We start from the raw sequence: 12,705 nt of genomic DNA, 5'->3' as shown, positions 1-12,705 counted from the left end.
ACGGTTTTTTTTTTTTTTTTTTTTTTTTACATCCTTTCTACTAAAGTGAGCTACGATAACTCTTATAAGAGCTTCTAATGTTAAAAAAAAATTCTTGATTCATAAATCGTTCATAATCATAATTCAAAATCCATTTTCAATTCATAATTCATTCATTACTTTCTAACGTTTGGTTTTGTACGTTAAAGAAGGAAAAATATTTAACGCTAAAGCATTCTTCGAAACTAGATCTTTTAATTCAAGAGAGCAGCGCAGTCATGCTGCCAACTATTTAAATAATATTCTATTACATACATTTCAATTATTTTTCATCTTTCTTCCTCTTTTATTTTTGTTCAATCCGTAATTTCGGATTGTTTTTTATAACTTAGTGAGTATGTTTATTAAGCAAGATATACTTTTAGTCAATTATACAATTTATAATAAGTTTCTTCATTTCATTTCAATCGAATAACCTTTCAAGTGTATTTCATATTTAAAAACATTTTAATGAAATGTAATCATTATATCAGATAAAGAAAATTAATTATACTGATACTAAGCTTTACTATTATTAGTCATACAGACTTTCTTATGCGATACATTAAAAAAAATTAATAACTGAAAAAGCAGCAAAGCAATTTGATTTCTCTATATCTAATATTAAATATGATTTACCTGTAAGCATGCTTTCGTTGACAACGCAATTTCCAGACAAAAGGACCGCATCGCACACCATGATGAACTGTGACTGTGGAAGCATTATCACATCACCTGGCACAAGATCTTCCGATGGCTTTTGAACCTCTGTAATAAAATGTTTTATAAATTTCGTATAAAGGAAAAATTCTGAAGGGATCGTACTTCATATTATTATAAAAAAAACTTCATAATCAAAATTACTGTATTATGTTAACTTTAATTAGTTCATTTTCATTCTTGAAATACTTCATTAGACTAAAAACAATCTTTTGAAATCCTGACTGAAATATTACTGATTGTTTCCGTTTATAACCGACAGATACAGAAATTATTGTACTACTATATGATGGAAAAACGAAAGAAATAATCATTTCGATACAGGAAAAGGCGATTTTAATTCAGACAGATTTTGATAATCTTCAGAAAGAAGCAAGTGAAAATATTTTTACTATTCACAAATATAGTGTAAAAAGTTTTCAGATTCAGCTTTGATAATATTACGTCTATCAGCTATTTTTTGTTAATAAATCTAAATGTAATACTCTTAAGCATCTAGTAAGTATTTCGAAATTTCTGAAAGACTGATATTTAACAAAGAAACTGTATCTATGAAATGTGTGAAAAATCTAAGGGACTTTTTTTTTTTTGCCTGATTAGAAATATAAGTATTATATTCTAATTGTTTAGCCGTTTCTCTTATTTCCAGACTTTATACTAGGTTTTAAACAATGGGTACGCTACAAATACATTATGTACTGAAAATAATTTTAAGAAAGTGTAAAATGTATTTTTTGCAAAATTATTTATATATTTGAAGATTATTGAATCTTTTTTTTCTTGAGTTAGCTTTCATTATTATTAAGTACTACTTATTTAACACTATATAATTCGAACTTCAATGATAGGTAACAATTTACAAGGATGTATTATAATATTTTTTATAAATGAAATTTGTTTCCTGAGTTGGGTATATTAAAGGAGCGTAGAATTACCCCCATTTCCATGGTGAAACGTATCTTCTATAAGAGAGCTAATAATGACCATTAGGCTCAAACTTAACCGTACAATGAATCGTATAGCCATTTAGCTTCATGTTTTTATGTGCATTTATAAGCTTCACGTGGCTGTTTCAAAGTACAACAATGGGTGTTTGGAAAAACTTTTTTAAATGCTTTTTTTTATTAAAAAAACGATATAAGGCAATAGTGGTATCAGAACTATATTTAAACTGAAAGCTTGAAAAAATACCAATCTATGTGTTATATGAATAGTTCTACCACTTAAAAATACTATAGAAATGTTTTTTTTTCATTGTAAAAAATATATTGGTTAAGGGGGACTTGTATTTTTATTGCAGAATTATTATAATGTGATTTGTGTCACTGGGGACATAGTTTAATTCGTAATGTTGCAAATTGGCACATCTTAATTTTTTTTTTAATTTCACGAAAAAAAATTACATTTTTTAAATAATTTTCCTAAATAATATGCTATTATTTAAAACATATTTTCATGAATTCTAGGGTTAATTATCCCCCTTTATGCTGTCTCGATAGCAACCATTCAGATTATTTCGGATGCTTAAGAAGAGTAGATGTAATATGATTTGATATTGATCTATCAGTTTTGAGAAACATTGCATCAAGCTCATTTAGTTTTAGATTAACACTGGCATTGCGTTTAAAATCACAATAAGAAGAAAAGAGCTATTTAAATTAATAGTTTGAATAATTTTGTTGGTTAACTTAAAAAAAAACAGAAATTCAATAATTTGAATGATCTAAAATATAAATTTACCTTTTCCATCCCGTAAAACAGTCACTATAGCTTCCGTGTGCACAGCGTCTCTTAAAGCTTTACTTTGCTGAAATAAAAAATAAATAAATAAATAAAAAAAACGAAAACATTTTTTAATGACCTTAAGTCAGTGGAAAAAAAATTCTTACTTAGCTTCACTTACAGTAGATAGCAAGCTGAGAAAAAAAAATTGAAATATTAAGTTAAGCTTTAAAAATTCTGCTCAAAAGTCATTCCTTACACTGGATTTTTTTAAAATTCCGTATAGCTTTCGAACAACTAATTGGAGATGGTTAATTTCGCACTGAGATACGTCAAACGCTGTCTTTTCGAGTAACACCAGAATTTTTCAGTCTGCCTTTTCTATAATTTTTAGATATAGATAAATTAAAAATTGATGCTTTTAATTTGAAAAATCAGTTTTGATTTATATGTAGCAGTCTAATGTAAGGAAGAATAACTGAAATCGACAAATTAATTATATCTTCAGATATTCATAATTCGCCTTTAGTGTGCGATAGTAATTCATAATTTCAAATACCCATAATTCAAGGATCTGCATCTTTAAAAAGACAATTATTTATATGTATTCGGACTTTTCATAGAATTTTACACAATATTTTTAGTTGAAAAAAGCTGTGTCAAAACAAATTTTACATACAATATTAATTTAAGAAATAAAAATAGGTCCTTACATAAATAAATTTTGTAAGAAATAGAAAAAATACTTTGCATGCAAGATCGTGCATTGTAATCAAAGAAATTCTGTTGTCTTAGAGAAATCATGTATAAAAATCCAGTGCGAGCAGAAAGTATTTTGTATAAGAAAATTATTTTGTAACTTACAATCTTATTTGAGTAGAGGAAAAACAATGTAGATCAGATTTTTAGGTTGATTATGCTAGGGTTCCTAGATCCATAAAACACTTAAATATTTCTCAGCATTTTTATGATTACGTAAGATACTGTTATTTCTGTATACATTATCGAGTGATATTGTATAGTTCTTTCGTGAAGAAATAAATTGAAATAAAAACTAACACCAATTAATTGCAAGGCAGTATTCGATTTAAATATAAAATGCATTGTTCCAAACTATATGAATAGTCTAAATTCATTTTCTATACGGAATTTCATCGAATTAAATGCTTTCGTTTCTCAATTTCTTTATTCTTAGGGACAATCTTGTACGAAGAATATTTGATAGATTCCCTGTAACGTAACCCCCTCTATTATAACTTCAATTACTCAAGAACACTAAATGTTTTGTTTCTTAAAATTTAAATAAAATTAAAATATCCGATTGTTTTTATTGTAATACAGCTGCATACAATAAAGGCTAGGTCTTTGATAGAATTATGAGATAAAGTTATTCCATAAACATATTTTGCTTAACATTTGAAAATGATAAGCAATTATCATTTTCAAAAAAAATGCGATTTCTCGAATGGGTTAACTGGAATTATCAGGCATGCTTCATTCATTTCGAGAAATTCTTCGAGAAATTTTTTCTTTCCTATCTATGCAAGAATATGTTTTCATGCCAGTAGACACCACATAGGTAAAGAATAAAGCAGATTATCAAAATATTAATTAACAATAAGCAAGTTAGGATGGAACCTTTCAGACTGAGATAGTTTATTTGAATTATTTTTGATGGATTTCCCTTGATATCAAAATCTTTTATTTAAAAAGCTCCGATTTAGATATTTTAAAAATTAAAAATTATATATAATTTTTAATTTTTAAAATTTGCCTCAGAATTCAACTTGCTAAGCGATAAATGTATAATGCATTAAACGCTATTATCATTATTCTGTAGGTAAGTTATGCTTTAAAAACACATGCTCAGTGAAATTCGAATTTTTTTGTCACAACTTATGTTTTTTGTAAGATAATGGTTTATATCTTACCTTTCGGGTCTCCCAGACAGTCGCTGTAATGGACATCATAGACAAGGCAACAATGCACAAGGCAAACTGATAGTATATTTGTACCATCCATACAACTACAATGAACATCTGGTAGATGTAGAATGGACTTTTGATCTGCAAAATAATAAACATTTCTTAAGGAAGGGAAAGCAAAATTTTAAAATTATTGAATATTTATGAATGACAAGTATACGTTAAATACATTTTTATGAAAAAAATAATTCTCATTAGATATTCAATTTTTTTTTTAGGAATGCATTTTCTGTTATATTTCATTCTTCTAATATATGTGTTGGGGAAATAAAATGAATGTTCGAGAAATAATATAAAATGTTTTATTTGACAATGATAGGACTTAAAGTTAAATATAAAAAAAATGGAAACTTCATAATGATTCTATTCATGGAGTTAAAGTTCATATGGTTGATAATAAAATAACAATAATTAAGCGAATTTATAACAAAAAGATATTTAATTAGCAAACTAGACATGCTTTAGAAAAATAATTCATTAATTTTTTAAAAAGAGAGAGATCATAATTTGTTAGTGGAATGTTCCTATCTTCTATTCAAAAAATTTATTTTTTAAAGAAGATTTTACATTTTGCTAATAGATTCTTAATAGTTTTTATTTCACAGAATTACTTCATTTTGTACTTTTTCATAATCTGTTATAGAGATGATCCCAAAAATCTCAATTTCAATTTTTTAATTGATGGGAATCTCAATTCTTTAAGGTATTGTCTCTCTGTAAGCCTTAGATACATCAATAATCATGTAAGCGAACAGAATATTGGAAAATGAAATGCGTTTGAATAGCTGGAGATCTACATAAAAACAGAACATCAAGATTTTAAAACTTCATTGAGTTTAGATTTCAGCTGACTTGATACTGCGATGCTAATATTTGGAATGCTGAATATATGTATATATAATCATAACGAAATGTAGTAAATTTGATAAAAAGAATAAATTTTATTGTTGGCTGTTGTTTATTAAATAGTGATTTATTTAATATCTACACAACATTGATCTCGAAATTGTGAACTATGATGAATTTTATGATGAGTATGAAGCAAGGAGGAGTTTTAACAAAAAGAAATACATTCATATAGAGTTTTTACAAGGCAATAGTTAAAAATACATTATTTTTAATTACAAGTAGATGTTTCTTGACGGAATGGTACTGAATTTATTGATCGATTATTTTGCACACTTGACTTAATTCAATGAAATTTTATATATTAATTTTTTGACAGTAAAAATATATAATCTCATAGCCCTTTTTATTAGTCTACGTATTTAATTACGTATCTGTACACCAATCTCAGAAATAAAACTTTTATAAAGAAGTTAAAAAATATTTTCTGAATATTTAATTAGATCATAGATTTTTTCGTAGGAATTTTTAAAGGTGTTCAATAAATATTTTCAACTGTTGTGCTTTGGAAGATTAAAAAATATCAGTATCTTACCTCGTTAAGCACCAATTTACAAATAGGTTGAACTTCAATAAAAATTGAATTTTTTCCGTAGTGTTGCAACCTAAAGACAGCCTCCGTCGTGCTCAGCCCATCGAAGAGACTGTGAAAGTTGGAACAATTTCTGATTTCTAGTCCCCTGTGTAAAAGATATTTTCATCAGTTCTCCCTGCTACAGCTGTCGATATTGGTGTTTAGAGAAATTACACTGCCATTTCAAATATCTCTTGAAGAAATTTGATATTATTATTATTTCTAAGACTACTGGAAGCACAAATTCTAAAATGGATATTGGAATTTGACGATAAGGAAAGTTGACTGCATAATAAATTATATCGGCTTGTCTATTATAACATGGTAAGAACGCTTTTACATAATAAAATTTCATATGAAATTGAATATTACTCTATCATTTTACTAATCTTGGAGTAACAGATTTAAGTAATTCGAAATACTTATTGTATATTCATGGACTTTATTCAATTTCATCTTATTTCTAAAATCATGGAACAAGTGTTTATATCTCGTCACATCGATACAACACGTTTTTACAATAAAACCTGGGATCGAAAATGTAAAGTGTTGTCGTCACAAAAGTTCTTCGTTAGTGAATTATAAGACACTTATAAAAAAGTGATTTTGATGTACCTTGTTTTTCTGACTCTTCTTATTCTTTAGCATAAAAAAGCAATAGAGAAGAATAAGTATTTATTTTGTCTATTGCTTTTATTTTAAAATTGTTTAAAAATTTCCATTCGTTTCCGCCTAGTGCCATGGGAATCTTCCAATGCCATTTTTTTTTTCTTTTTTCCTAAGAAAATTGCATCAAAATCAAAAAATTGCTATTCAAATTTGTAACAATATCTTTGAAAAATGAACTATTGTTTTCACATCATTCTTGAAAGCATACTGTAAAATACCTCCGCCCAAGATTTTATTTCGTTTCCTTAATTGATATGATGTCTAAAGATCGTTATATCAACAAATCAATTTTTGTATTCAATCTGTAATTCATTAATAGAGGACATTGTATATTTTTCATCTGTTGCATTTGCGATATTCTATTTCTATTGCAATTTTTATATAATATTGTAAAATAAACGACTATCTTCCTTATCCATCAACCACCCTTTAATTTGTCCCATGTTTTAGAAATATCCTGTATATGCATATATAAACTATCTTAAAGATGGAAGATTAGAAGAAAATGGAATATTTGTCTAAAAAAAGCTATCACCAGGAATCTAAGCATTTAAAAGGGGGGGGATGTCAAACATTTTTTATAAACATAGCAACAACTAATAAAAATGTTTGTTTAAGAAATGTTAAACATTTCACCAACCTAAATGTCACCTAACAGTAGACTGCTCTTTTGAAGTAAAATTAACAAATCTTTAAATTCATAATTATATTCCTTACTATATATATTCACTTACAGAAAGAAATCAATATTTCCTAAGCCCTGTATCGTTATATATTGTAAATCAGTTTTCAGATTAATTTTTTAATGAACTTACTCTACTTTGATAAACTTGGATTGTTGAGGATCCCATATGTATTTGATCTTTTTGTTATAAAAGTACGTATGCTGTTTGGAGGGAAGTGTTTTGCTAGACGGCCTCACTATAATTTCGACGAATTGTTGGTCGTACATGTCCTGCAAGAAAACAAGAAAATGAATTTGTCACAGTGTTAGCATACATACATACATTTTTAGAATCGACTAAATTTAAAAAAAAAAATATTCAATTATGTGAGAGTAGTTGAAATATAATTAGCACATAAAAAAAAGAAAATTTTACATTTGGATTATTTTAAATGTAAGGGATAAACCCTTTTTAACTCCAGCTTTTTACATCATTTTTTCAAAACTCATTTTGGAACTTAGAGTAATCTGGATTCCCATGACTGTTACATAAAACATTTTTATTTTTTCGAGGCTTATTTTCTTTTCATAGCAATAGTGGAGGAATCAAAACATTTGTTTCTAATGTACTTTATGTCAAAGAATGTAGCTTTAAATGTCATATAAATAAGGCATGTCAATCGAGTGATTTCATAGTACATAATTGAATAAAAATGTATATTTAAACGTTTAAGAATTCATCAAGGATTCTTTATATCAAGACAGTCTCAATTAGGAGGATTCCCATGGAATAAAATATAATGCCTAGGTAATCGGAGTCAATTTGATGCCTCACAATGAAGGAGAGACCACCACTTGCATTGCTGCCAATTTAACAGCAAAGACTTTTTGATCATGTCCTTTATTTTTTTTAAATACGTTATTTTCAAGTCATGTTAAATCCCTCTTTTTAAGCCGCAAAAATTGCCTTTAGATATTGGTATTACACATAAAAAAATTGTTTTGCTACAAAAAAAAAAAAAAGAAAGAAAGCTTTGTTTCTTACTATGAGTAGAACTTTCTCTGCATCTTCTATGGGACATCTGTTGTGTGTGAGTTTCATGAGGATTGTCTTCTTCCAAGACATAGGAACGAGAAGAAAGCCGGCGGTCAGCAAGACTCCAAACCATGTGAGGATAGTCTTGGGGTACGACCGCCGGAATCCCACTATCGTCTGAAAAAAAAAGAAATTAGTCATGTTTCAAATAAAATATTAACAATTTGAATATATTTAGCCCTATACGAAACTTTGCTTTATAATTATTGCCTTTTCTTATTAATTGTGAATGATTTAATAACTCATATTTAGTTGCTATATTTTTTATTCGGAAATCTTTTGTGCGTGAGAGTAAAAAAAAAAAAATGAATAAGCAGTCAGTTTTAAATAATTACAATAAAAATTAATTTTTAAAAATATTTTTTCTGAACTTTCTAAACATATTTATGTTGTTTTACAAAACTATTGCTTAAAAAACAAAAATCATGTCGTACAAGATTAAGAACAAACGAAAAATCTGTTAAATAAAAATAAAAGACGAAACACAAAAATGCTGCAATCAGCATTCTTATTTTATCCATTTTTTTTTTGTTACAGAATATTTCTAAATTTTATAGGTCCATTTCTGAGAAATGCAAAGTATTTAAATATACTTTTGACGTTAATTTGAAAGCGTTAATTTGACGTTAAGCGTTAATTTGAAAGTTAGCATTATAATAATTGAATTGACATTTTATTTAAGACATATATGCCTTAAATAATAATCGTATAACAATTATTACAGCCATCATAATAAAAATCGTTTCATTTTATGTCTTAAATTTTATGACTCCCTTTCTCAGCTCACGAGAGAAAATTCAATTAAGAGCCAGTCATTTTATCACTGAAATATATAACAAGGGTAACATCTTTTTTTGAAATTTACATATGAAAGTATTTAATTTAGAACACAATATGTAATTTTTTTTCCAGAATTTTTTAATTTTATACAAGCATATACTCTCAAATGAATTTGTTAAATTTTTATCACTTTTAAGAAATTTGTGTAACACTTTTATATTACTTATGATTATATATATTTATCAATTTTTAAAGAAAATATCTTGTTTTATTATTGATAAAATATCTTTCTTTATCATACTTTTAGATATTATCTTGTTGGATTTTACAGTTTTGTTTTTCCATGTAGCTTTTCCCATAATTTTTTTTTGTCAGCTGTTCAAATATATCTTAAAACACATAAGTAATACACTTAAGCACACATATAATATTGTGTGCTTATATAATATTGCGTGCTATAATTATTTTCTTTTAAAGTACCTTAATTATTTTCATTCATTAATGATTTAGGGAATTTTAACTTATAGGAGATTTGGAATATTCAAAAAACCTTTATTCAAGGAATCTACCCATAACAAATTCAGACGATTAATCATAATATTTTTTTTTGTTCCATATGCGAATTAATTGTCTTCCGTTCAATACCACCAACTTTTACTTCATAAGAGCTGCAATTTATTATAATAATAAGTGAATTTCAAATCGGAATTCTTTCATTTTCTAATTTAGTTTACAATTTTTCAGCTCAAAATGAATCGAATTTCGTCTAGTACTTCCTCGATTTTGTAATTCGAAATTTTAGACATCTTTGAAAATAATTTTGAAATTTCTAAAGAATCCATAAAGAGGGAAACATTTGCACTCTCCAACAGATCTTGATAATCCACCATTTACAATTTTTTATGGGTACTTCAGATTGTTAGCTCAATAAAAGTATTGGTAAAGCAGCCGGTTTATTGAAGTATCTTCATGCTTTATGATAAAGATATGTTCACATGACTAAATCCAGTTATAGTGTCTCTAGATGTAGCTTCAGATATAGTACATTAAATTAAGAAAGCTGAAACGCCTTTTTTTGCATTGCATGATATTATTATTTAAAATTCCACAAGTCCACAAAATCAGTGGGTTATGTATAGTGCGTGTACGGCGAAATACATGCACACAGGAACAGCACTTAAAATATACAGCATCAAGCAGACATCAAATCGCTAGTCAACAATCGTAATTGCACAAAGCGTTCAGAAACTAAGTAAAAAGAGAGACTATACACGATTACCCACGTCTCTAAAAACTATCCACCGTATACTCGCTTTCAATTTTTCACCCTTTACTCTCTTGAGAGGAATTTGATGCCAGACTTACTATTGATTCGACTGTACAATTGACTGCTCAGCACCCGATCTCAGCACCCTGCTCAACACTTGACTTCAAGACACTGGCACATGACTGAATATTAACTGATTAATCGGTTAGACTTGACTCAGTTGACTCATTTCCTACTGGATCTCTCGGCTTTTTGCAGCTTCTGAAGCAGGTAGAAGCTCAGAAGCATCTAGAAAGAGCAATATAATTCGTCCTAATGGTCTTATAGCCAAAATTTATGTTGATAATGGAAATTATTTTGTTGCCAAATGATCGCCAAGTGATTCCCTTTTATTGCAAAATGATCGTCAGGTTTGCCCCATGCCCGGGCTCATTAATCCGTCATCCATTCAGCATCTATCGGAGCTGTTCATAAATCTGTCTCTTCCATGATGGAACCAATTGCGCTTGGAATTGGGAAGCAATATTTCAAATTCATAAAAGTATTGATATAAATATGCAAACTATATTTGAAATCTATTTTGTTATTTTAAAAGGGCCCATCCTGTTCCCCTCAAAGTTTTCCTACGTTTATTTCAAATGTAATCAAAAACATAATTTTGACCTTGAAAAGTTGAAATCGAATCTAAGTTGATCATCTGTATCTCAAATTTTTTGGTACATAAAGCTAAGCTTCTTTCAATTTTGAATATCTAATTGATGCACAGCCAAAATGAAAACGAACTATTTCTAACAATCTTAAATGACTTCATTTCTAATTTCCATTAAAATAAGGCGAAAAAAAAACTTTCCAAGATGTAAAATGTACATGTAAAAAAATTGAAGAAACTATGTTTAAACTTAATTCTTCTAAACTAGAGATAGGAGTTTATTTTTAAAATAAACTCCTATTAAAATAATTAATAGTTATTAAGATAAAAAAAGAAATTTAACTTTATAAAATTCATCCAAATAGATTTTTATATAAATAGTTTTTGCATTACGGTGATATTCAATTAAAAGCGGTCCTCTTTCATGTTATTTAAGCTGGTGGAAAGATCAGATGTATCAAAACAGAATACAAGAAAATGCCTATAAAATAGGTAATTTCTTTACAAGATTATTTTTCTCAAAATAGTGCATGTTATTATGAATTAAGTTAGGAATTTTTATCTTACATTTAGCAATAATTTTTTAGCATAATCAAAAAGCATCGTTTCCAAATACAATGAATCTTGCAATTGGAATTGCAAATTGATATAATATAAATCATATTAATAATATTTATTTTTTATTTAAAAATAATAATCGGTTGTAGTAAAAAAATGTTCGCGTTTTATTTCAATGTCGGTCATTAATAATTTACTAGATGATTTATGTATTCTTTTAGCAAAACATATTGTTTCTCCCTGCTCTCATTAGTATAAATAACTGTAAATATTAACAGCTAAAAATGTAAAATATCCGAAACTTCTATATTAATAGAAGCATCTATTTTCAAAATTAATGAAAATCCATAAAAGTTAGGAATAAATATAGAAAAATTAGGTAATAAATTTAACAAACTAAAATAATTTTTGTTCTGTATCGGTCACAAAAAGATAAGATAAATTATTTATAAAATATATATTTAATCATATCAAATTACAATAAAAATTAACTTATAGATAAGTAAAAGATACCTTTTATTTTATATTAAAAATATTTAGATTTGCTTGTTTTTTTTATATCAAAGTATTACTATAAAATTTGAACTTTGCTCAATCGTTGTTCTAATTTTGAATTTCACGATTTAAATGTTTTCATCAAATTACAATTTTCAGTTTTATGATAAGTAATGTATGATTTGATGCAAAAATATAATTCAATTAGTATAAATATATTAAGGAGTAATCTGATTATAATATTCGAATTATTGACAAAATATTAAAGGGAAAGATTAATGTCTCAACCAATCGTTTTTATCCTGTTGCTTGTAACACTTGTCATTTATCAATTAGTTTTCAATGCAGACCACGGTATGGCTTTCGGCCAAATACATTCAGAAGGCCATTCGGACCTAAGTTCTCGTTTTCAATTCATGGTCACGTGGTACATTTTCGAACCCCGCCCCCTTTTTTTTTCCTTTTCTCTTTTCTTTGCGGTATGTCGTCAGCAGCACCTATCCCGGCAGTAAAGATCCGCACAGGTTTCCTTTGCGGCGCATTTCTAGGGTATCTCTACCGCAGCTAAAAGAAGGTTGTTACCTAAGCAAACTATAAGTAAC

At 27.4% G+C, this 12,705-nt stretch overlaps 1 protein-coding gene across 3 annotated transcripts in view; it reads right to left on the bottom strand.

Moving 5' to 3' along the window:
- Positions 1–12,705, bottom strand: part of LOC129962596 (polyamine-transporting ATPase 13A3-like) — a 102,667-nt gene that overhangs the window by 46,919 nt on the left and 43,043 nt on the right. For all 3 annotated transcript variants that reach the window (XM_056076401.1, XM_056076399.1, XM_056076402.1), the window contains 6 exons: positions 8,304–8,471; positions 7,410–7,549; positions 5,887–6,031; positions 4,392–4,526; positions 2,479–2,545; positions 658–786 (listed from right to left, as the gene is read on the bottom strand). In XM_056076401.1, the coding sequence (XP_055932376.1) occupies positions 658–786; positions 2,479–2,545; positions 4,392–4,526; positions 5,887–6,031; positions 7,410–7,549; positions 8,304–8,471 (784 nt within the window). The remainder of the gene's footprint in view (positions 1–657; positions 787–2,478; positions 2,546–4,391; positions 4,527–5,886; positions 6,032–7,409; positions 7,550–8,303; positions 8,472–12,705) is intronic.

This window comes from Argiope bruennichi, chromosome 3, assembly GCF_947563725.1.
Source record: "Argiope bruennichi chromosome 3, qqArgBrue1.1, whole genome shotgun sequence".
In the NCBI taxonomy this organism is placed as follows: domain Eukaryota; kingdom Metazoa; phylum Arthropoda; class Arachnida; order Araneae; family Araneidae; genus Argiope; species Argiope bruennichi.
Note: the sequence above shows the minus strand (reverse complement) of the source record. Positions and strands in the feature narration are given on the sequence as shown.